General features: G+C 41.5%; 1 protein-coding gene across 2 annotated transcripts in view; it reads left to right on the plus strand.

Moving 5' to 3' along the window:
- LOC127579282 (protein SFI1 homolog) overlaps nt 1–26,790 on the plus strand; it is a 120,401-nt gene that overhangs the window by 12,930 nt on the left and 80,681 nt on the right. The window contains exons 5-12 of one of the 2 annotated variants that reach the window (XM_052031965.1): nt 2,407–2,504; nt 3,707–3,773; nt 4,524–4,637; nt 12,951–13,081; nt 14,946–15,027; nt 15,660–15,838; nt 17,832–17,907; nt 24,120–24,215. In XM_052031965.1, the coding sequence (XP_051887925.1) occupies nt 2,407–2,504; nt 3,707–3,773; nt 4,524–4,637; nt 12,951–13,081; nt 14,946–15,027; nt 15,660–15,838; nt 17,832–17,907; nt 24,120–24,215 (843 nt within the window). The remainder of the gene's footprint in view (nt 1–2,406; nt 2,505–3,706; nt 3,774–4,523; nt 4,638–12,950; nt 13,082–14,945; nt 15,028–15,659; nt 15,839–17,831; nt 17,908–24,119; nt 24,216–26,790) is intronic. The other variant, XM_052031967.1, reaches the window with a different exon arrangement.

The raw sequence follows: 26,790 nt of genomic DNA on the forward strand, positions 1-26,790 counted from the left end.
AGGCTGACAATGTTTGTGCCCAACGTGATGCCAAATTAAACTAAATCTTTTCTCCTGCACGTCACCCATATCCCTCCACCCCCTGCATATTCATTCACGTGTCTATCTAAAAGCCTGTTATTCTGTCCTTTTTGCGTGTATATTTAATGTCTCGATTTATACCTTGCCTTGTATTGCCACTGCTAGTTTGGGGCTTGCATACAGTTTCCACTAATGCTTTCTGCCCCTTGTTGATTTGTTTGTTCTACCTAAGCTGAGTCTATTTGATTTTTTTGGAGCTAAAATCCTTTCTCGTTTGCCTTTATTCCATTCTTTCATATTCCATTTTGCCTACTTTAGAGTTAAGTATGGAATAAATAATTCTCTGTCTTGGCTGATTTGTAACCATGTTCTGTAATGGTGATTGGTTGTACCCATTTATTTCTCTTTGTGCCATTAGTCGATCCATTTTGTCACGAATGCTGCGTGCATTCGGATGAAGAACCTCTAGTTTGGTCTTTTGTCCTTTTACTCCACTCTGACTCTAATTGACTGTTTATGTTTGTTTCTTCTGACACCCCTTTGCTACCCCTTTTGTCCTTTTTAACTTTCTGAAATATCCCTCAACAGAACGTGTCTCCCCACTACTTAGTTTAGTGTCCAATCTGCATTCCTCATTTTTGGTTTGGTAGGACATTGATTCCTTCCTGATTCATGAACTGCCTCAATGGGGAAGCCATTGAAAATCAGTAAAAAAGCTACAGATGGATCTTCAACTTAAAACTTCAGCTGTATTTATCTTTCCATAGATGCTGTCTGACCTGCTGAATGGTTTCACTATTTTCTATTTTGTCAACAGAACAGTTCTATCTTTTCCCAGTGCGGTTCCCATTTTCTCTTGAACCAGTCTTTGAACCACACATACAGTTCTTGGATCCCGTTGACCTTATGCCAATCTGCATGTGGCTCAATGGGTGTCATGGTGGCACAGTTGATAGAGCTGCTGCCTCGGAGTGCCAGTGACCTGGGTTCGATCTGATTTCTGGTGTTAACTGTGTCAAGTTTGCACGTTCTCCTTATAACTTATGACTCTGTGAGTTTCCTACCACGTCCCAAAGATGAACAGGTTTGTCGGTTACCTGGCTGCTGTAATTTGCCCCTAGTGTGTAGCTGAGTGATAGAATCTGGGGAGATTGATGAGAATGTGGGGAGAATAAAATGGGATTCCTGTAAAAGGGTGCTTGATGGTCAGCATGGACTTGGTGCATTTGTTTCCATGCTGTATGACTCTATGACCTTATCAATCTAATCCATAGATCATTGCCTTTATGGTTATGTTTTTTCTATTTAACCTAAGTTTCTCATACTCCTTCAGTGGAACCTCCAATGTTATTGGTTCCCAAGTGGACCATGACAACTGGAATTTTCCTCTCCCACTAAGTTCCTCTCCACTGGGTAGGCAGCACAAGAATCTACCTTTTGAATCCCCTACTTGTCTCACTTGTCACATCCTTCTGTCTCACTTTACAGATCTAAAGTACTTGATCTAAGTAGGGTGATTGATTGTCTCCTGGAATAAAGTATCTAGGTAACTTTTACCTGGAGATCAGCTCATCAACTCTGACATGAAGTTCGTTGAGCTGCAGATATGATTCCCTTGGATCCCAATTATTTCCAGCAGCTCCCACATACCACAACTATAACACACGTCCTGCCATGTCTGCCCATCTTAAAATAATTTTCTTAATTGATTTGATTAATTCTGTCTCCAACCCCTGAATCTCACAGATGTCTCTTAGTTACCAATATTTAAAAGGGAAGACTTCAAAATTATGAGGAAAGCAGGGATTAATTGCATGCATCTTTCAAAGAATTGATACCGGTATTATGGGGTGGAAAGTTGCCTCTTTCTGTGTTAAATGTTTTACCATTCTGTGAATTGAATATAATGCAAGCTAAACCTCAAAAGTGCTACACTTGATGCATCCTGTGGTTTAGGCAGTTGAATTACGTACTTCAACCATATTCTGGCATATCTTTGGAGTGTAGTTTAAAATACTGTCTGTTCCCTTGACTTGTTAAGAGATGTTATTTCATAACGAGAGGGAAAACACAAGAATTCAATCCAAGGCTTTGTGCAAGAGAAATTGTAGCTTTTGTTCCGTCCTTCAAAAATCTGCAACCAAGATTATTCTCTAGCTCCTAAATTGTCAGTTTTTTATGCAAATGAGCATCAGCCATGGGTGAGGACAGAAAGCAATTAAAATTCATTTGTGTGAACCTGTGATTAAAACAAGTTGATGAATGTGTTTGTGATTAAGTTGCTATGTAGCACCTGGACCCAATCAACAGACCAGTTCTATAAATACATCTGTATTAGGGCCTGAGCCTGTATTTCTGCTTTCACAATTTGCCTTGTTTGAACAGATGATGCAAAGGTGCTGGAATCAGTGGAAGTTACGTTCGGAGAAGCAAGAAGAGCTTGAGCTTGAGGCACAATCTGGAGAAGCCCAAAATCACTTCAGGTATTCTAATGCCCATTGAATTTCTAATGCTTAAATTTCCATGCTAAAGGTAGCTTCTAATGTTATGAAAAGCTGAAAATGTCCTTTGTATTCTGAAACCTTTGTACTTCTACTGACCGCACTTGATTTGCCAAGGTCCGCATAAAGGTGCCTTTAACATTTTATGGTATTTTGGTTCTCAGATGTATACTAATGAGAACTAAAATTCATAAATAGGGGCACTGTTCTTCACATTTCACAGCATGTGAAATGATGTCACTCTTGCAACTTATTTGATCTTTGTGACTACTCCAGATGATTAATTATGGATTGTTGCTGAATCTTGGACTTAATGATTGCACATTTCCAGTTCAGTCAATGGTCAGTGTAAACAAGGTTGAGCAAAAGCCTCAGAGGGCAGCCTTTTCTGATAAAGAGGGTACTTTCATGCCAGTGCTCTGATGGGAACATAAATACATGAAGGTTGTGAGGGTAAGGCAAGTGTGATCTCTGGAACAGACTGCTGATTATGATAAACTTTGATTTTTCTGAATTCCTCTGAGCCAAAACCGGATCTGTGTTCTAGCTGAACTGCAGCATGCCCTGGGTAAGTATTACATCCCCCTCACTGACCTTGATTTTGTCATCTGGCTATTCATCTCTCCCAGAAGATCACATGCTGCCAGGCGAATAGGGAGAATCCACAGTGTGATGCACAAAATCTTATGTTTTTGTGAGATACCTAGGTGGGCCAGTAGTCATACCCTGTCAGTATGCTTGCTTATTTATTTTCTGATTGAGGGCTGATTGGAACAGACTTGCCCTGATAGAATGATCTTTGCTGTTGGTGATCTGTGATGCTTCCTATGCTATAGTAGAAGTTAGCTGTCTCTGGAAAGTGCTTACCATTTGCAGCTGACAATTGCATCCATATTTAAGCAGAGCAGCACAGTCTGGAGCCTCTTCAAGTGCAATTGCAACTTGCACAAAGCAGCCTGAAGACACACTAATTTTATTGTACAGGAAGGTAATAATTTAGAATATTAAGTCTCTTAAGTGTAATCAATGGAGAAAACAAAATCAGTATTCTGTTTCTGTTTGGAAGCTAATCAGCCATTTCATATTTGACTTAAATTCTCCAAAAATGTTGATTATGTCTTCTGTCTGCAAGCCTGCTTCATGATACTTTTTTTTACTGAAACAATTACATCTGTCTGTTCCAGGAAGGTATTGTTGAAGAAATCTCTGCACTATTGGATGAAACACATTCAAGACAGGAAGTGGTATGAGGTGAGGTATCAAGTGGTTGTGATTGTGAACAAGAATGTTGAGAGTGAGTAAGTCTGTCCAGTAGTTACAGAGGTCCAGAAGCCAATGGCATAATGATCTTGGGTTTAATATTCAGCTCTCAGTTAATTTTTAGCTTTGGAATGGTGTGAGAGTTGAACATTTCAGTTCCACCGCTGGATTTGTACTAGATTTGTAATATTTTTACTTTTTCTGATGTGAGGATTTAAACAAATTAAAATCTACTTCTGCCCCACACTGTAGTGTGCTCTGCTTCTGTTGCATTCCCGGCCGTCAGCGATAAATTTCTTGGACTTGTCTCTTACTTCCTGGCTCTCAAACCAACCCCTCACCCTCTACACCCCTTTCTTGGTCTCAGCCACGTTCTAGGCAGCTTGGTAAGCCTGTTTTGACTGAAGTTTTTGGGACCCATGCCCTTCATTGCATCAATCCCTGGGCCTGCCACTGTCACATGGGGTCTGTGGGGATGTATACTTATCCCTCCTGCTGCCCCATTCCTTCAGCCTACACTGCTCCTACCATGCTTCCTGGGCCAATTCCAAGCTCTGGGGTTGCTTTGCCACAATAGGACAGTTGGTATTTTCTTCATGTGACTAGGCTGCTCATAAATCAGTATTGAACTTCAATTCTTAACAACTTCTATTTAGAATCATGGAGAGCTGAGATGTATGACTCTTGAGTCCACACCCATTTTACACCAATCCCATTTTATTCTCCTCGTATTTTCATCAGCTCCCCTCAGATTCCACCACTTACCCACTTTGCATTGTGGGAGAAAACCGGAGCACTGGAGGAAACTTGTGCAGACACAGAAAATGTGAAAACTCCACACAGACAGCACCAGAGGTTAGAATTAAATTCAGGTCACTGGAGCTGTGAGGCAGAAACTTTATTGGTTGTGCCATTGTGCCATCCTTGCAATATGTAGTGCGTAAGTCTCAAACAAGAATAATGATGGAGAGCTTTGAAAGGGGGTGTGATCAAAGACAAGATCAGAAATGGGTTTTAAGGTATATCTGAAAGGAAGAGACACTGTGGTTAAAAGCTGAAAATGTTGGACATAATCCATGATGAAAGATCATTGACCTGAAAGGTTAACTCTGGTTTACTCCTCTCAGGTACTGCCTGACCTGCTGAGTATTTCTGGTATCTTATGTTTTTATTTCAGATTTCCAGTATTGGTAGTTTTTGTTTTCAATTAGAAACTGAGGATTTGGAAGGAATTCTAAAGCTTGGGGTCCTAACAGCTGAAGGCAAAGTCAATAATGTTGCAATTACTTTCAGGGCTGATCAGGAGACTGGAATTGGAGTATAGCTTTCTTTGGGGTCTTTAGGACTTGGGGTGATTACTGAGATCAGGAGGGGCAAGACCATGAGGGACAAGAATTTTGAAATCAAAGTGTTGCTCAGCCAAGAGCTAGTGAAGGTCGTGAGGGATGAATAGCACTAAGTGTGAGTTTGTTCAAGAATAATAGAGTTGAGGATGACCTTGGGTTTATGGAGAACAGGATGAGGGAGGCCAGGTAGGAAATGTATTGGAGTAATCAAGTCTAGAGGTAACAAGTATTTGGAATTGACCATTTCAATGCACAGCTGTGTTGCTGTTCAGGAGTGCAATTTGACAACTTGGAAAGTAACAAGGAACTGTTGTGAAAAGTAATTAATTTTCAGCTTGTGAACGAGTCCCAAGAGAATTATGCTGTTAAAGTGTTTCTTGATTCATAGTTGCATGCTGATGTATAAAATTGCTCCTGAGGTTTCTAATTGCCTGATTAAGTTGCTGATCTCATGACTTGAATGGCGCACCACTGTTTCACTTTTGTTTAATAATGGGTAATACAAAAAAAAATGTCTGGGGAGACTATACTTTCTACAAGCTTTGCAAGATAGCTGAAGTTACTGCTTTCCCAGAAAAGTGATACACAGAAAAATTACAATCTGCTCGCTTTACACTGCTTTGGGCATGTATTTCTGTGATATTAATCTTCTATGGAAAGGCATTGTTACACTCAATTTATTTACTCTGCTCTATGAATTTGCTTCAGCTAGATACAGAATGAACATATATCTTATTTCGGCAAAAAGATTAATTAAAATTTTGCACAAGGTACTTTCTACCCATCAGACTTTTTACTTTCTACACAATTTTTGCTGATACTTTCGTGTCAACATTGACTTTTATTTTATTACAACATTCATCGTTGATGGATCAATCAAATCACTTAATGTTTTGTTAATAAATTTTGTATCATTCATTCAGTTAAAATTTCTAATGGTTCAGAGCAAAACTAACAATGTACATTCATAACATAAGCAAATTGTCTTTTGTGGTCTTTTAGTAGCATCCGCAGATTTTACTTCAAAGCTGCAGCCTGGTCTTTGATCAGATTATTTTTAGCCTTAATAATTGAGAGAGCTTTGTTCATTTTGAGCATGTGCAGAGATGCAGAATATTTTGCCATGAAATTTTGCATCAGTAGTTGAACAGAAGAAAAAAACTGAATTCCTATCCTTCAGCTTCTATCCCGCTGTTATTAGACTATTGGATGGTTCTCTAGTACGATAAAATGGACTCTTGACCTCATAATCTACCTCCGTTATGACCTTGCACCTCATTGTCTACCTGGACTACTTTCTCTGTAGCTGTGACACCTTTACTCTGCATTCTGTATTGTTTCACCTTGTACTACCTCAATGCACTGTGGAATTAATTGATCTGTATGAACGGTATGCAAGACAAGTTTTTCACTGTACCTCGGTACAAGTGACAATAATAAACCAATTCCAGTTATCCCAAAACACTTCATATTCCATTTGTTATTCTTGAAATTTGCCTGCTGTAGTCACATAAGCCAGCCTGAGAGCCACTATATCAATAGTTTCATGAATAGTGAAGGGGTCAATGTGTTTTTATTATTTGGGGAGTGCATGTTAGTCAGGTAGGAGACCTTCTCTGCTATTCATGCATCCATGGGATCTTTTTAAGTTAACCTGAATAGACTTTTCCAAAAAGGTGCTATGTCTTGTGATTCCACACTCGTTTGGTGTTACACCAAAATGTTACCCTGGATTACGTCTTGGGGTTCTGGAAAGGGGCTTGACATTTATGGAACATCTTCCTGAGGAAGATGTTGAAAGAAAATAGTGTTGAATTATTCAAACACAAATAAGTAAGTAAAGTAAGTAGATATGTTTTCAATATAATTTGATATTTGATGCATGTTAAGCGGAGCATGCTTAGCAGGAGCAGATGACTGATTTCCTTTGCATCTTTAATTTTGCACAGCAAGAAGTCACTTGATCTATTATGCCCACCCCAGCTTAGGATGTTAATCAATGAGTCTAACAGCCTTACTCTACTTTTGTAGTCCAACAGAAATTTGCTTTCTAAGGATGTATCCACTTCTTTGAAAATTATTTTGGAATTTGCTTTAATTAGGCTATCGTGTACATTTCAGAGACTGCTTGTGTACAAAAAAAAACTCATCTTCTTTGAATTCCCATGAATTAACTTAAATTTATCTCTTGTGGTACCTGCCCTCCTGCTGCTGGTATTGCTTTCTCCCTACCTATTTGATTAAAAGCTCCTTTGCTCCAAGGAGAATAATCCCAGCATTTCTAAATCCTCCTTGCAGTTACTTCATCCCTGGTACAGTTTGGTAAATATCCTTTGCACCCTCTCTTGGGCCATGATATCTTTTTTGCAATGTGATGCTCAAAATTAGATAGAATACTCTGTTGGAGTTCTAGACAACAATTTATGAAGGTTTAATTTTATTACTTTGCTTTCCAACTATAGTTATAAGCCAAGGAACTTGTATGATTTTTTTTCACATGTCCATCTTTCTAAATGTGAACCACTGAATCACACAAATTTATGACATAAAAAGAGACCATTTGGTCTATTTTATACAAACCTCCCAACAGTGGACACCTTATAGAATCAGAGCAATACAGCACAGATACAGGCTCTTTGGCCCAACGAGTTCATGCTGACCATGGTGCCCACCAGGTGATTCCAATTTCCTGTGTTTTGCCCATATCCTTCTAAGCCCTGCCCCTGTGTCTGCCTGTCCAAGTGTTTTTTAAATGATACAATTGTACCTGCCTCAACCACTTCCTCTGGCAAGTTGTTCCATATACTTCCCCTCCCCCCCACCCCACATGAAAAAGTTGCCCCTTGGGCCTCTTTTAAATCTTTCCTCTCACCCTAAACCTATGCCCCCTAGTTTTGGGCTCCCTGATCCTGGGGAAAAAGACTGTTACTGCCCACCTTATCTATGCCTCTCATAATTTTAAACACTTCTGTAGGGTTGCCCCTCATTCTCCTACGTTGCAAGGAATAAAGACCTAGCCTGGCCAACCTGTCCCTGTAACTCAGGCCCTCTAGTCCTGGCAACATCCTCGTAAATCTTTTCTGCACTCTTTCCAGTTTAACCACGCCTTTCCTATAACAGGGTGACCAAAACTGTGCACAGTACTCCGAGTGTGGCCTCACCAATGACTTGTACAACTGCAACATAATGTCCCAACTCCTATATGCAATGCCCTGACTGATGAAGGCCAGTGTGCTAAATACCTTTTTCACCACCCTGTGACGCCACTTTCAACGAACTATGCACTTGTACTCCTAGGTCCCTCTGTGCCCTGCCATCCATAGTGTAAGTCCTATGCTGGTTTGACTTTCCAAAATGCATCACCTCACACTTATCAGGATTGAAATTCATTTGCCACTCCTCGGCCCACTTTCAAGGTCCCCCTGTAATCTATGATAACTTTCTTCACTATCAACAGCACTCTACAAACTTGCTAATCAAGCCTTGCGCATTTGCATCCAAATCATTTATATAAGTAACGGATAACAAGGGTCCCAATACAGAGCCCTGCGGCACACCACTAGTCACCAGCCTCCATTCTGAGAAACAATGTTCAACAACCCCCCCCCCCCCCCCCCCCCCCCCCGCTTCCTAACTCTGAGCCAATTTTGAATCCACCTGACTGGCTCTCCCTGGATTCCATGGGACCTAACCTTCCAGACCAGCCTACCATGTGGGACCTCATCAAAGGCCTTGCTAAAGTCCAAATAGACAACATCCAGTGCCCTACCCTCATCTACCTTTTTGGTTACCTCTTCAAAAAAAAATGTTAAAAAGCTCGTCAAGCACGACTTTTCACACACAGACCCATGCTGATTCCTCTCATCACAATCTGTCTATCCAAATGCTGGTAGATCCTGTCCCTTAGAATTCCCTTCAGTAACTTCCCCATTACTGATGTCAGGCTAACTGGCCTGTCGTTCCCTCGCTTGTCCTTGCTACTCTTGTTAAACAACGGAACAACATTAGTCACCTTCCAGTCTTCAGGAACTTCACCAGTGACTAACAATGAAGCAAATATCTCTGCAAGGGCCTCTGCAATTTCTTATCTAGCCTCTCACAAAGACCAAGGATACACTCTGTCAGGCCCTGGGGATTTATCCACCTTAATGTGCTGTGAGACTGCAAATACCTCTTCCCTGGTAATATGAATTTCCTCCAAAACATCTCCACTAATTTCCCTTCTCTGCTGAGCAACCGTGATCTTCTCAGTAAACACAGAGGCAAAATGCTTGTTAAAAATCCCACCCATCTCCTGCAGCTCAAGACATAGGTGGCCCTGCCGATCTCTGAGGGGACTTGCCCTCTCCCTAGCCACCCTTTTACTCTTTATATAGCTATAGAACCTCTTGGGATTTTTCTTAACCTTGCCTGCCAGATCCATCTCACACCTCCTCTTTGCCCTCCTGATTTCCCTCCTAAGAGTATTCTTAATCTCTTTGTAGTCGTCAAGGGATTCACTCATCCCCACCCTCCTAACCCCAGTGTATGCTTCCTCCTCCTTCTTGACCAGAGCTTCAACATCCCTCATCAGCCAAGGTTCCCTAAACTTGCCAGGTTTACCCTTCACCCTAACAGGAATATGCTGCCCCTGGACGCTTCTATCACATTCTGAAAAGCCTCCTCCTTGCTATTTGTTTCTTTCCCTTCAAACAGGCTCACCCAATCAGCCTCTGCTAGATCCTGCCTAATTCCCCCAAAATTAGCTCTGCTCGTTTAGGGACCCTAACCTGTGGACCTGTCCTATCCCTTTCCATCACTAATGGAATTATGGTCACTCGAGCCAAAGTGTTCCTTAACTGCCACTTTCGTTACTTGCCCTACCTTGTTCCATAAGAGGAGGTCCAGTATTTCACCCTACTGAGTAGGGTCCTATATTTATTGACTTAGTTAATTCCACTTTCTGGTTCTTAGTCCTTAGTCCTGCAGGATGTAGCTTTTCAATTGTCTGCTCTTATTATGTATGGTGAGGGCTTCTGTCTTTTTAGGCAGTGACTTCCACAACTCATCAGTGATATAACTTTTTTCAACCCCACATTACCTTGAGTCTTTGGAACCTCCGCTAAGGGAAGTAGGTCACTCTTATAATTTTATTCTCATATTCTTATTTTTTTTAAAACGGCAAACGAGTTCATTCAGCCCATCAAATCTATGATGCCATTTAGAACAATCCCATTATCTACTTAGCCTGCTATCTTTGTGGATTTGTGAAAATGCTCTCCAAAATCCCTTTGTTCCACTACACTTTTTAGTAATCTATCATTTACTTTGAATTCTCTCGCTGTGTTTTTCCTTCCCAAATGCTTTATCTTATGCTTGTTCAGACTGAATTCCATTTGGCACTCTTATCTCCACCTAGTTTACACACAGTCAATCCCATGGTCAGTTTTGGTATCGTTGGTGAGCATCTTAATTATGGCCCCAACAATTGTCCAAATCACTTATATAAATTATGAAAAGCAAGGGACATAGTACCGAAAACATTCAGTTGATTTTGTTCTTGTTCATACTGGGATGATGGAGTAAATGGCTTTGTGGCTAAGTTTGCGGATGACACCGAGATAGGTGGAGGAGCAGAGAGTATTGAGGAGACAGGAAGGTTGCAGAGAGACCTAGATAGTTTAGGAGAATGGGCAAGGAAATGCCAGATGAGATTCAATGTTGAGAAATGTGCCGTTGTACACAGAAATAAACGGGCAGATTCTTATCTAGAAGGAGAGAAAATTCAAAGTACAGAAGTACAAAGGGACTTGGGGGTACTCGTGCAGGATACCTTAAAGGTTAACCACCAGGTCGGATCGGTGGTAAAGAAAGCGAATGCTATGTTGGCATTCATTTCGAGAGGTATAGTGTATAAAAGTAAGGAAGTGTTGATGGGGCACTAGTGTGGCCTCGTTTGGAATACTGCGCACAGTTTTGGGCCCCATATTTTAGGAAGGATGTGCTGATGTTGGAGAGGGTTCAGAGGAGATTTACGAGGATGATTCCTGGAATGAAAGGGCTTGCGTATGATGAGCATTTGTCGGCTCTTGGACTGTACTCACTGGAGTACAGAAGAATGAGAGGGGACCTCATAGAGATATTTAAAATGTTGAAAGGACTGGACAGAGTAGATGTGGCTAGGCTGTTTCCCTTGGTGGGTGAGTCCAGGACCAGAGGGCACAATCTTAGTATTAGAGAGTACAGGTTTAAAACAGATGAGGAGAAATTTCTTTAGCCAGAGGGTGGTGAATTTGTGGAATTCCTTGCCACGTACAGCAGTGGAGGCCAGATCGTTGGAGGCGTTTAAGGAAGAGATAGATAGATGTCTAAATAGTCGGGGTATCAAGGTATATGGGGATAAGGCCGGAAATTGGGGTTAGAATAGTGTGTTTTGTTTTTTGCCCCCCCCCCCACCCCAATTTCTCATTTCTTTTTCTTTTTTCCCTTTTCTTTGGAGCAGACTTGATGGGCCGAATGGCCGCCTACTGCTCCCTTGTCTTGTGATCTTGTGACATGTTTGTTATACAAGGTGAGATTGAGTAGACTGGGCTCACTAAATTCACTCTAATTTAGAAGAATGAGGAGTGATCTTGGTGAAATTTAAAATATTCCTGCAGGGCATGACAGGATGAATGCAGGAAGGGTGTTTCCCCGTCTAAGGATCACAGTCTCAAGGGGAAGACCATTTAGGACTGAGATGAGGACAAGTTTTTTTTTCATTCAGAAGGCATTGAACCTTTGGAATTCTCAACCCAAGAGGGCTGTTGAGGCTCAGTCATTAAGTTCATTCAAAACGGTGATCAGCAGATTTCCGGATATTAAGGGAGTTAAGGAAGTGAAGCTGACATTGAAAATAAGCCATGATTTTGATGAATAGCAGAGCACACTCTCTGGGCTGGATTGCCTGTTCCTGCTCTAATTTTTATGTTCTAATGTGACTGCTTTTCATTTTTTAGTTTGAAATGCAACTTTTTTTGATAGCTCATGTTTTCCTTGAGCCTTTTATAGACTGTTTTGGTGCTTGCCTTTATTAGACATCTGCTCCTTTTTGTCACCAACAGCTCCTTCAATATTGTCTCCATTTATGTTTGTACCTTGCTGCCCTTGCAGTTTCTCGGAGTTCAGCTTCCAGTTAGAACTCTATTCTGGGCATTTCTGTGCAGTGGTCTTCATCTATAACTGGATGCACTGCAAAGATTTCCAGATGCTATCTTAATGGAGAATGGAGGTTCCCTTCACATGCTTCGTTCAAACCCTGGTGGAATGTCATCATTGTGAAATTTCATTTGTGTTCTGTAGTTTTCTGTTGTGACTTGATAGAGGTGTATAAGATTATGAAGCATAGATAGGGTGGACAGCCAACACCTTTTTCCCAGGGTGGCAATAGCCAATACCAGAGGACATCCATTTAAGGCGAATGGAGGAAAGTTTAGGGGAGATGTCAGAGGTAGTTTTTTTTTTACACAGAGTGGTGGGTGCCTGGAACGCAGTGCCGGGGGTGGTGGTAGAGGCTGAAACAATAGGAACATTTTCAAGACTCTTAGATAGGAACATGGATGTAAGAAAAATGGAAGTTTATGGGCTGTGTAGGAGGGAAGAGTTAGACTGATCGTGGAGTAGGTTTATTTGGATCGGCACAACGTCGTGGGCCGAAGGGCCCGTACTGCGCTGTACTGTTCTATGTTCTATAAACTTGTTTTGAAGCCGGTGATACCCAAGTGGAGATGGAGGGGTTGAGTAGGTAATGTTACTGATTGCTTGTGACTTCTTTGTTTAATGTAATTGTTGTTTACTGCTTCAGGTTCAAGAAAAAAAGGCTATGGCTCACTACAGTAGGGTGCTGTTACCTCTTTATCTGAAAAGGTGGAGATTGTTTGTGAGTGAGAAGAAACGTCTGCACCAAATGAAAGAGACTGCAGGGGTATTTCACAGGTACTGTCCGAACACTAGGTACAAAGAATGGCTTTTTTCTTTGTTGCATCTTTGCCCTTTCCACTCCCTCATGCACTGGATAGAAGTAAGTGATCTCGCAGCCAATGAATCTGATTGCAGCTGTACAATCCTCCAACAAATACTTGAGTAGTGGCAGGCAGTTAAACAGATAATGGGAAGGGGGAGCTCTAAGAACATCCGCATCCTTAACGATGTGGAGCCCAGCATGTGAGTGCTGCAAGGGCAAGGATGAAACGTTCACAACCAGGTTCAGCCAAATGGGATATTTGCTTTCCACATCTCAGCTTCCCCCTGTGATCACCACTATCGTAGAAGCTGGTCTTCAGCCATTTCCATTCACTTCATGTGATATTGAAAAATATTTGAGAGCACTTGATACAGCAAAGGCAATGTGACCAGACAACCTCCCAGCTGTGGCACTGAAGACCTGCATTCCAGAATTAGTTGCAGCTTTGGCTAATCTGTTCCAGTACAGTTACAACATTGACATCTACTGATCGTGTGGGAAAATTGCTTGGGTATATCCCCTTCACAGAAAGAATGGCATAATCTGTCTAGTTATCATCCAATCAAACTACTCTGTCATCAGCAAAATGATGACGGTGTCATTGACAATGCTATCAAGTGGTACTTACCAATAATCTGCTCACTGATGCTAGTCTGGGTTTACCAGGACCTCTCAGTTCCGGACTTTATCACAGCCTTGGTCCAAACATGTTCCAAAGAGCTGAATTCCAGAGGTGAGATGAGATTAATATCAATTGACCAAGTGTAGTAATCCAGGATCCCTGGATTATGGATTCCATATTGAATAATGGGTTAAATGCTGCAGTGGTTGAAATCATACCTTGCACAAGAAGATTGTGATTGTTGAAGGTCAATTATTACAAATCCAGGACATCACTGCAGGAATTTCATGGGGCATTGTCCTAGGCCTGACCATCTTTAGCTGCTTCATCAATGACCATCGTTTCATCATGTTATCAGAAGTGGAGATGTTTGATAATTGCACAATATTCAACTCCATTTGCAGCAAATGAGCAAGTCCATGCCTACATGCAACAAGACCTAGACAACAATCATGACTAGACAGGTAGTGTGTGCCACAAATGTGCCAGGCAATGATTAACCCCAACGAGAGAAGTCAAACTGCTTATCCTTGACAATCAATGGTATTGCTGAGTCTCTCACCATCAATATCCTGGGGGTCACCATTATGCAGAAACACAACTGGACCAGCCACGTAAATACTGAGGCCGCAAGAAAAGGTCAGAAGCTGGGTATTCTGCAGCAAGTGCCTCCTGACACCCGAAAGCCTTTTCACTATCTGCAAGGCATCTCAGGAGTATGATGGATGAGTCAGCTCCGACAGTTCTTGGTTCCAGGTCAAAGCATCCCCATCCACCATTCTCAACATTCATTTTCTTCAGGACTGGCATGCACAATAGCTGTTATGTGTACCACCTGCAGAATGCACTGCACTTATGTGCCTGTGGTCCTCTGCCAGCACATTGAAAGCTGCAACCTCTGTCACCAATGAGGACAGAAGCAGCAAGTGCCCAGGAACACCACAGCACCTGCAAGTTCCCTTCAAGTTGCACAGCTTCTGATTTGCAATTGTCATGGTCCTTCTAAATCCCAACAACAGCACTGTGGGAGTTCTTTCACCGGAAGGGCTACAGTGGTTCAAGACAGAAGCTCACCAACACTTTCTCGAGCAGTTAGAGATGGGCAATAAATGCTAGCATTGTCACTGATGTGCAGATCCTGAAAAATGAATAACAAAAATAAACTGTGACTGTCTGTTATCATATACTATAACAATTAACAAATTTCTTCACAGGGAGATGGTGCAGAGATTGGCTTTTTGTACTTGGTGGAACACGATGTATCATCATCGTGAGAATCGACTGGCAGAGAGACTGGTAAATATAACTTGTATTCTTCTCATGGTTGATCATAACTGTTGATAAACTAAATTTGAGCAATCCTGTTTTGTAGAAATGTTCTGTTGTCGGTTCAACCTGAGGAAGTTTTTATTTTGCTGGCCATATTTAAACTTGTAGATTGCAAATATATAACTACTTAATGTGTCAGCTTTAGCTTAGTGGGTGGTACTCGCCTCTGAATCAGAAGGTTGTGGATTCCTACTGCAGACCATAAACTATCACGTGTTTGATTGTAGCTCCAAGAGGTTGCTGCTTGAGGGATATTGCCTTGGGGCATTAAAACGGCCTCCTGAAGTGATTGAAAATCATATGTGCTATTTAAGGAATTGTGTGCTGACTAATATCTACTCCACAACTAACAACAGTAAAACAGTATCTGATCTCTTTTTTGGGATCTTCCTGTGTGCCAGTGGCTGTTATGTTTCCATGAATGGCAACAATGATCAGTTCAGAAATAGTTTTTAAGCTGAGAAATAGATTTGTAAAGAAGCAGTGTCTTATTCCAGTGACGAAGGTATTGCTGCTCTTCTACTGGCTTTGCTTCATTGGGTTCTATTAAGCAGGATTGCAATGGGAGAGAATTGATGGACGAATTTCCATTTCCGCAGGCAGTGATTCATTCTGATCGACACATGTTACTTCGTTACTGGTGTTGCTGGCGTGTGCAGACTGCTGTCTGCGTGGAGGAGAGAGAGAAGGAGGTCACTGCTGAAGATTTTTTTAGGCGTCAGTTGCTGCTTAAGTTTATTCACTTTTGGAGAAAGACTGCGGCAGAGCAGAAAGCAGGGTATGGAATCACTGGGCTTCATTGAATGTTTCCATTGTTGAACCAAGTAAAAGGTTGGAATCTAATGGTTGAGTGTGTAAATAACTTTGTGGTGCAACATGGAAACACAAAATAACTTGGATGTTTTTATCTGTTGAATTAGCTGGGCTGACGGTAGGATTGAGATTGTTAGCAAAGGATCCCTCTTCAAGTAATTATCCAGTAAACCGATGATGAAAAACATGCAAACTTATGAGGTAATCAACCAATGCCTAGAAGACCTCAATGTAAAACTGCCTGCTGACATTTTGTTCTGGGGTTCTCAAAAGGTGACCATGTGCAAGGTTCCAGAAGGCTATTGGAGAGAGATAAGAGATACAATATCTTTATTAGTCACATGTACATCGAAACACACGGTGAAATATACCTTTGTGCATAGTGATTTGGGGGGCAGCCCGCAACACCCCAAGATGAGTAATATTTTAAAGATGTTGAGAAAACTTAAGCTTTTGCAAATTTACTGTTGTATGATGGCACCCAAGGGTTGAACCTCAGTAGTTCACATTAACATTGAAGGAGCAATTTTTCTTTCTATTCTCCCTTTTGCTTCTTACTCCTAAAGAAGCCACTCTGGACTGCTGCTTTGCGCTTTGACCCGACGGTCATGTTAAACATTCATCAATTTTCATGCAAAACAACACCTGATATATAAAGTGCCTCAAATATACTACATGCCTAAAGACTGTGTTCACAGGAGTATTAACAAACAAAAATGAAAGCTAAGCCAAAGTGAGTATCAGAATAGGGCAGCCCACTGGAACTGTTCACCCAGCAGGATAATTACAAATGAAATACCTTGAAATTTGGCTTGTATCTGCAGGGAAGACTTTGTATGACAAAAGTATAAGAAACAGTTTGCTGATCCTAAGTGATCAGTGTCAAAATTCAATTTCCATAAGAACTGTAATGCCCTGTGTCTGCTTGTTCCATTATCTCTTATTGCTCATTTCCTTTATCCCCACCTTTCAAAATATTCATAAGCAATGTTTTGCTCTCTGTTTTTATCAATAGCTGTGGAACTTTAATTCTATAATCTCACAACTCTTTAGAACTAGATTGATATGCTCAAGGGTTCAAGTCTGATTCTGGTCCTACTGGTCTGTCACCAGAAGTAGTATTGATAGAAAGTATTTGAAGTACTTTCACAAAATTGATTTATAACATTCTGCCGTGTTGGTACCAATATGGCAAATAAATCTTGTGATTGACTCATAGTCATTGAGTTGTACAGCACAGAAATGGGCCCCTTGGACCCCTTGTCCATGCTGACCTTTTAGCCCATCTGCACTAATCTCATTTGCCTGCATTATGACTATCCTTCTATGCTTTGCATTTTTAGATGTCTGTATGAATACTTCTTAATCACAGTAATTGTAATCTGATTCCAGCATCCCCTCTGGCAGTGTGTTCCAGATATCAACCACTTTGTTTTAAAAAAAAAACTTGGCCGTCGGATTCCCCCTTAAAAATCCTTCCTCTTACCTTTATAACTATGTTTTTGATACCCCTACCATTGGGAAAAAAATTTTGACTCTTTATCTATGTCCTTCATAATCTTATATGTTTTATCAGGTCACCCCATAGGTGCCTTCTCTAGGGAAAACAAGCCCAGTCTCTTTGATCTCTCCCCATAACTAAAGTCCTCCAATTCGGGCAATATCCTGATGAATCTGCTCTGCACTCTCCACAGCACAACCACATCCTTCCTGTAGTGTAGTGACCAGAACTGCATTTAATACTCCCAAGTGGTGCCCAACCAGTGTTTTGCAAAGTTGCACCATAACATCCCAACTCTTACAGTTCATGCCCTGACCTTTGAAAGTGTGCATGCATTGGTGACATCTTTTTGCATGCAAGTTTCAAATGAGTTTGTGTATAAATATGTCACTGGAGACCAAAGATTGGTATAATTTTAATTCTTGGACCTTTTATTTCCCCCCTACCTTTGCTTTAGACGAGACAAAGAAATGCAAGCTGTAAGGCACCGGTACAAGTTTTGCTTGCAGAGGACCTGGAATGCTTGGCGGCAGGTAAGAAATTAGCCCTACTTAGGTGGGTGTATGATACGAAATAGCAATCAAACTAGAATGAAATAAAACCAAATGGATCTGACTGCCAATGTGTCTTGGTATAAACAGGTACATGAATAGGAAAGGTTTAGGTAGAGATATGGGCCAAACACGGGCAAATGGGACTAACTAAGATGGGCATTTTGGTTGGCATGGACTGGTTGGGCCGAAGGGCCTGTCCCTGTGCTGTATGACTCCAGGATGGTCTTGAGCTTTTTGAGAGTTGTTGGAGCTGCAGTGATACAGGTGGATCATTCCATCACACTTCTGACTGTGCCTTGCGGATGGGTATAGGCTTTTGGGCTGTCTTTAGAGTCCTATAGCCCAGAGACAGGCCCTTCAGCCTACCACATTCACGCTGACCATCCAGTACCTATCTTTACTAATCCCATTTACTGACATTTGGTCCATGTATGCAGTGTTTTGGTAGGTCAAGTGCTCGTCCAGATGCTGCTTAATTGTTGTGAGAGTAGCTGCCTCCAGCGCCTTTCCAGGCAGTTGATTCCAGATTCCGATCACATGGAGGTGAAAGAAATTCCTTAAGGTTCCCTCTAAACCTCTTGCTCTTCACCTTTAAATCTATGCCGTACTAACATCTCTATCAGACCCCCCCCCCCCTCATCCTCCTCTTCTCCAAGAAAAACAGATGCAGCTTATCCAGTCTCTCCTCATAAACTTTCCATCCCAGGAACCATCCTGCTGAATCTCTTCTGTATCCTCTCCAGTGCAGTCATGTCCTTCCTATAGTGTGTGGACCAGAATTGCACACAGTACTTCAGCTGTGGCCTAACCAATGTTTTATGAAGTTGTACCCATTTTGCTCTTGTACTTTATGCCCCAGCTAATGGAGGCAACCATCTCTATATTAATCATACCTCCTACATTCACATCTAGCTTGTTAAAGCAACCCTCCACCCTTTATCTCCTATTACCAAACCAATTTTGGATCCAATTTGCCAGCTAATGAAGACAACCATTTCTTTTTCACCACCCTATCAACCTGTACTGTCGTCTTCAGGTATTTTTGGACTCCTGCACCAAGGGTCTTAACATTCATGTTATATACCCTACATTTATTAGACTTCCAAAGTGCATCACCTCACAGTTAACAGGAATGAATTCCATCTGTCATTGCTCTGCCCAATATACCAGCTAACTAACATCATTCTGTAGCCTAAGACTACCCTACTGTCAATTAACAACACTACTAATTTTTGTGTCATTTGCAAACTTATTAATCGTTTCTCCTACATTCACATCTAGCTTGTTAAAGCAATCCTCCACCTTTTATCTTCTAGCACCAAGCCAATTTTGGATCCAATTTGCCAGCTTACCTTGGATCCCATGGTCTCTTACCTTTTGAACCAACCTTCCACGTGGGACCTCGTCAAAGACCTTACTGCATTCCATGTAAACCACATCAACAGCATAACCCACGTCAATATATTTAGTTACCTCTTTTAAAAAAAAGACTCAGTCAGGCAGGATCTCCCATCCACAAATCTGTGCTGACTATCCCTGTTCAGTCCCTGCCTTTTCAAGTGCAGATTAATCCTGAACCTCGGGACTTTTACCAGTAATTTCCCTACCACTGATGTTGGGCTCACAGGCCTATAATTACCTGTCTTATCCTTCCTGCCTTTCTTGAATAAAGGAATCATATTTGCCGTCTTCCAATCATCTGGCACCTCGTCTGTGGCCGGCAAAAAATCTCCTCCTTTACCTCTTATGGCAGCCTGCATTATAGCTCGTCAGACACCGAGAATTTATCTGCATTTTGCCTGCTGAGGCACCTAAAATGTCCTCCTTAATCTTAATGGTGTCATGAGGTCTTATGCAAAGCAGATGCCAATCTGCATTTGGTTTCTCCACTGTAGTTAAAACGACATTGTGAGTATTTAATCGTGAGCATTCTAAATTAGAAGAACAAATAAGTTGCTACTTCAGCTGGAAATAATGTTTGTGTCCCAGGACAGGATATGTGATATTTGCCTTTAGCTGAGGCACAGAGCTTGAGATCTGTGGAACTGTACAAAAACATTAGTTAGACCACAGCCAGAGTACTGTGTGCAGTTTTGGTCACTACACCACAGAAATGATGTGAAATACTAGACGGGACATGGGGAAAGTTTATGAGGACATTGCCATTGTTGGAGAATCATGGTTATCAGGGGAGAGTTGTAAGGCTGACCGATATACCTTCATATAGACCAACGCATATAGATTTAATTTAACTGGTGGAAAGGTTGGAGAAGAGCTGAGCAAACAACTTTTAACCCAAAGAGTAGCTGGAGTCTGAAGCTTGCAGCCTGAAAAGGAGATGGAGACCTCACACATTTCAGGAATACTTGGAGGATTACTTGACAAACCACAACCTGCTTGGCAATGATTAAGAGCTGGGAGGATCCCCATTTATAGGCTTTTCAGGCAAACTTGTGTTACAGACGTTTGGATTATGGAAATTTTCCCTTACAAAATTCACAGTATGAAATCATAAAGGTTGTAACACAAGCAGCCATGCATGGCATTGTGTCAGTGTCAATTGAAAATGAGCTACCCAGTCAAGTTCTACCTTTCAGCACTAGGTAATGGCCTTGCAAGTCACAGTTCTTGTACACATCCAAGTACTCTTTAAATGTGATAAAGGCTTCTACCTCTACCACCCTTTCAAACAATGAGTTACGGACTATCAGTATTGAGTTTTTTTTTATCATCTCCCCGCTAGTCCTTGTATTACTTACTGTAAATCTATGCCCCATGCTTTTGATCCCTCTTATTATGGAAATACGAATCCTTCCTATTTACTCTTTCTAGGCTCCTCATAATTTTATAATTTCAATTAAGCTTTCTCTGTTCCAAAGAAGAAAACCCCAGCTAATCTGATCTTTCCTCATTGCTGCAATTTTCTAGTCCTGGTAATGTTTTTGTAAGTCGTCTTTGCACTCCCTCCAGTGCAATCATGTCTTTCCTGTAGTGTGGGTGATCAAGTTGTAACCTAACTAGTATGATGTGCAGTTCTAGCATAGCCTCCCTGATCTTGTATTCTGTGCCTTGGCTAGTAAAGGAAAGCATCCTGTATGCCTTTTTAACCACCTTATTGACTTGTCCTGCTACCTCGAAGGATCTGTGACTGTACATCCCAGGGACCCTACACAATGCTCAATATATTGTCGTTAAGGTTCACCAGAGACATTCCTGGGATGGGAGGATTGCCCGAAGAGAAGTTAAACTGACTAGGTTATGCCCTCTAGATTTTAGAAGAATGAGAGGTGATCTAATTGAAACCTACAAGACTCTTATGGGACTTGACAATGTAGAGAAAGGAATAATATTTTGCCTGGTTGGGGTGTCTCGATCAAGAAGTCAGTCTCTAACTCCATAATTGACTATTCAGGATTGAGATGAGAAGAAATGGGTTTACTAAAAGGTAGTGAATCTTTGGAATTTTCTATCCTGGATGGTTGTGGACGGTCAGTTGCTGAGTATGTTCAAGACAGATCAATAGGTTTTTGTTTTAGGTATTAAAGGAATCAAGGAATATGGGTTAATAAAGGAAATTGGTGCCCAGGTAGAAGATCAGCCATGGCTTCATCAAATGAAGGAACAGATGCAAGTGTCCAAATGGCCTGTGCCTGCTTCTGATTCTTGTGCTTTGTGCCTTGAAAAAATTTTGGATTCAACTTGCCGCAGTCTTTCCTGGCTACCATGCGTTTTTACTCTTTTGATCAGCCTGTTAAAAATCTTACTAACATCTGTGTAGCTGTATCAAGCACACTGCCGGCCACGGCCCTCCTTGTAACAAATTCATAAAATTCAATCAAGTTTGTCTGACGTGAGCTTTTTCTTAAATCCATGCCGACTATCTTTAATTTGTGCCTTTCCAAATGAAGATTTTATTGTTCCTTACAATGGCTTCCAATACTTCTCCCACAATCAAATTTAAACCAACTACTGTGTAGTTCCTTGGTTTATCCCCTCCTTTTTAAGTAACAGTACGATATTAATCGTCCAGTCCTGTAGCCAGGGAGGATTGAAAAATCGTAGAATGAGCCTTCATAGTTTATTCCCTTGTTGATTTTTAACAATTTGTGATGTATTTCATTTGGGCCAGGCAATATATTCATTTACAAAGCAGCTAAATCCCTTGCTACTTCCCTTTTTTTAACAATGTTTATCTCATTTGATTTTTCATACTCATCTGCTTTAACTACAACAGTATCCCCCCCCCACCCCCGAATCTTGTGAAAGTAGCAGCAATTTATTAAGAACCTTGCCCACGCACTGTATTTTCAGCCATTCTCTTTCCTTATTTTACTTCTTGTTCTTTATGTACTTAAAACATCTTTGAGTCTTCTTTGATTTTATGTGCAAGCAAGTTTTTTTTTACATACCCTTTCTTTCCAACTTTTCTTCACCCTTCCCCTCCAGAGGTTCTGCGTCTTCTGAGTGACATCTTTGACCCTGCCACTAGGGAGGCAACATATCCTGGAATTACATTTGCAACTGCAGATACACTTGTCAGCTACCCTAATTGTAGAATCCTGTATAACTATTGCTCTCTTGAGCTTTCTCCTTTCTTCATCCACAGCTTATATATCCATTCTACAATGGTTTTAGCTGTGGCAGCACTCTCCAGGGCACACTTTCTCTCTGCTCAACTTTCAGGACTGACTACACATTGTAGAGCAGTGCCCTCTGGGGTCTCCTGAACTGCTGGCCTGTTTTTCTTATATTTGTCTAGCTGTCACCAATTCCCTCTCAGGCCCCATTCTCTTGAGTTGGGGAGTGGCCACCTCCTGAAATGAAGTGAAGCTTTGTGGATGGACTGCAGTAATATCAGCAGTTGTTTTGTCTTCAAAACTCAGCTCAAGCTCCTCCAGCTGATAATGTCTTGTACCTGTGATTGTCCATGACACGTCAACAACCTGGATTTCCACATGCACAGATCTATGCTTGCCATGGGTCTGAGGTGCCCAACCATGCTTTTATTTATTATATCAACTTGCTAGCATAAATTAAGTACCAGACTGCCCCCTTCCTCCACACCCAAGCTCTGAATTCCACACTCACCAAAACCTTGAGTTTCATACTAAAGAAGCAGTACTCCGTGCAACTGGTCTCAATGGTACCTCAAAATCAGTGGGCCAAGTGGACTTCTAGCTTAAGCTGGCACAGATTCAGCAGACAGAGGTCTTGGTGCTGGGTAGCCACTGGGAGTTGGTGATCCTCTGGTGGAGCCTATCTGTCTTAACATATCATTCACAGTTCTCTTGTCAGAGGTGATTAGCTGTGTGGAAATTTTGGGCTTCTGCAATCTGGAGTCCCGAACATCCACAGTTAATTAGATAAAAAATGGCAGTTCTAAACTGAACTGCTAGCCTTTATTGGAAAGCATGCGGCTGTAATGTTTTCTCTCTTTGTAGATGTTAGCTCAACTGCTGAGTATTTCCAGAATTTTCACTTCTTGTTTGCTTGTGCCTTCAGTTTACCACATTGCAATTCCTGCTCACAGGTCTCCTCTACTTTGGGGAGGCTCAATGCAGATTGAGTGTTTGCTTTCCAGAACATCCCTTCTCAGTCTGCAAGTGTGACCCCAAGCTTCTGGCCATCTGTCACTTCTCTGCTGTCAGCTTCTCCTGTTGTTCAAATGCAGCTCAGTTAAAACTTATTGAACAGCACCTCGTCACTTGGCAAATGACAACTTTTTTATCTCAAAGTTCGGTTCAGCAATTTCTGACAATGGTTTTGCTGCTTTATTCACATCCCCTGTGGGTTCATCTTTTGTTGTTTAATGTTCATTACTATTTCCCTTTCCCTTGTGGCAGCATCCCATTTTCCACACAATTGTCCTGCTTTCCACCCTATTCCAGACTTTCCCTTTTGTTCTTTCTGTTTGCCCTTTTCACTGTTTCTTGAAAGAGTTAAAGATAGAACAATTTTTGTTTGGTTCTAATCGAACATCATCAATCTGAAATCTTAACTGTATTTCATTTCTCAAAGGCTGCCTGATATATTGAGCATTTTCAGCATTCTCTGTGATTATTGAACAATGTAAGGTAATTTGAAAATGGAGCCTATGGCTATAAATTTTTGGCCACCCAAGAGTGTTAAAGGTGAACTCAATGAATTTAACATTGGAGTGTCAAAAAATACTATAATTTGCACTTTTCCAGTACGTGCAGAAAAAGCACGAGAAGTGGAAGAAGATGATGTGTGCTGATGTCCATTTTCACCGGGTATTGCTCTGCAAAGCTTTAAATGGATGGAAGGTGAGAGACAGACATTGCAAACTCACTGCAGCATTTCTGTAATACATGCCGAATGAAGGCAAGTTGTGCTGTCCAGCTGGACAAAAACAAAGTTGGTATTTTAAACTAGATTTGAACTCCATATGTTGTCAAGTATACTGTTGAGGATTTGGAATATCACACATCGGTACTGGATGCTTGCATATTGAGGAGGTGACTTTTCATTGATACTTTGGAGTGTGGCAAAATTTGGATCAAATTTGGGAATACTCTTTAATTGTTCCTCCGAATTTTTTCTCTGGAAATGATATTTAGTCCTTTTTGAATACTCCTTAAAGCAGAATAGCACAGTAGCACAGGGAGTGGAGCTGCTGCCTCACAGTAGTGAGTCAGTTGTGCCTGGTATTCCAAAATGTTCTCCCATCATGGGTACTAACAAGTTGCAGGGCTATAGAGTAATAAGAAGAGGGAGGATCGGACTAAGGGATTGCTCTGCTGGGAGCAGGCATGCACCCACTGGACAAAATGGCCTCTTTCCATGTTGTGATCAGTAAGACTAAGTTTGCTTACTGCATAATTGAGGGTGATGAGAACCAAGTTCCTCTACTGACCCGTCCCTTAGCTTGTTTACCCAGTCCATCTTGGACAACTAGTATTATACTCATACTAGTATTATTCCCCTTATTTAAACTGAAGATGCTAGTTTTGGACCTATGGTGTTCATCCTCAAACTGCATTTGGAATTCTATCCTATTGTGGTCCCTGTTCCCCTAGGGGATCTTTAACCACAAGGTCCCTCATTAATCCTTCCTCATGACATAAGACCAAATCTAAAATAGCCTGTTCCCAGGTAAGCTCCGCAATGTACTGCTCTTAAAAAAAACAATCCCCGATGTATTCCACAAATTCCTCTACGACACCTTTGCCAGTTTGATTTGTCCAATCAATATGTAGATTGAAATCTACCATGACGATTGCAGTTCCCTTCAAACATGCCCTTTTGTTTTCCCCATTTATGCTCTGACCTATTGAGCGGTGTCACCTTGTGGGTCTATAGATGACTCCCACCCGTCTCTTCCTTCTCCTGCTGTTCATGACTTCAACCTAAGTGGATTCCACATCTCTGTCCACAACCTTCGGGACTTTGTCTTTGCTGCAGAGAACAGTGTCTACTCCATTAACTATGACTACTCCATGACTACTACATTTTTCTTTCCTCCCCCTCATTTGAATGGCGCCTTGTCCCATGGTGCTATGGACGGTTTGCCCATCCCCATCCAGACAGGGAGCAAGAACCCGATAGTGGTTAGGCAAGTGTAAGGGCTGAGGCTCCTCTGGAACTATGCTCTATATCCTCCTCCTCCTCCTCCTCCCCCTCTATAGTCACACCGTCTTGTCCCAGACCATTTGGCAATTTAGAGGTAGTTAATTTAAGGGGTATGACTGCCTCCTAAAATACCATGTCCAGGTAATTCTTCCCTTCCCTGATGTGTTGCAGTGTTTGGAGCTTGGACTCCAGCTTTTTGACCCTGAGCCAAAGTTCCTCAAACAGCCGACACTCTCTGCCTATATGGTCACTTTTTATTACGATGGGTTCCACCAGTTCCCACATCTATAGTACATCGCCTGCCCAGTCATCTGTTCTAATTTAGTTAGTTGTATTTAGTGGTTGAATTAGTTTATATTGGCTGTTACCATTTTAAGAATATAGACTTTGTTCACACTAATGTACTCTGATTTTTAAACATGACCAATCAGAATAGGCAGAAAGAAAGCAAAAGAAAAATACCTGCCAATCATTTACCTAGTTACTGCAGTCAGCTGATTCATACTGACCAATCAGCTGTCTCCTATTGCCACACTTCACTTTCTGGAGATAAAATATTTCTATCTTTTTGAATCAGGTTTGTTTATCGCTGACATACTGTACATTGTGAAATTTGTTGTTTTGCAGCAGCAGTACAGTGCAAGACATAAATTACTATAAGTTACCAAAACAAACTAATAAAATAGTGCAAAAGAGGAACAACAAGGTAGAGTTCATGGACAGTTCAGAAATCTGATGGCAGTGGGGAAGAAACCGTTCTTGAAATGTTGAGTGTGGGTCTTCAGGCTCCTGTACCTCCTCCCTGATGGTAGTAATGAGAAGAGGGCATGTCTTGAATGGTGAGGGTCCTTAATGATGGATGCTGCCTTTTGAGGCACCACCTCTTGAAGATGTTCTTGATGGTGGGGAGTGTTGTGCCCATGTTGGAGCTGGCTGAGTCTACAACCCTCTGCAGCCTCTTTTGATCCTGCACATCGGAGCCTCCATACCAGGCGGTGATGCAACCAGTCAGAATGCTCTCCACTATACATCTATAGAAATTTGCAAGCGTCTTTGGTGACATACTAAATCTCCTCAAACTCCTAATGAAGTAGAGCCACGGGCGTGCCTTCTTCGTGATTGCATCAATGTGTTGGGTCCAGGATAGATCCACTGAGATGTTGCCGCTCAGGAACTTGAAGCTGCTCACCTTTTCCACCGCTGACCCCTCAGTGAGGACTGGTGTCTGTTCTCTTGACTTCCCCTTCCTGAAATCCACAATCAATTTTT

This window comes from Pristis pectinata, chromosome 17, assembly GCF_009764475.1.
Source record: "Pristis pectinata isolate sPriPec2 chromosome 17, sPriPec2.1.pri, whole genome shotgun sequence".
NCBI classification, from domain to species: domain Eukaryota; kingdom Metazoa; phylum Chordata; class Chondrichthyes; order Rhinopristiformes; family Pristidae; genus Pristis; species Pristis pectinata.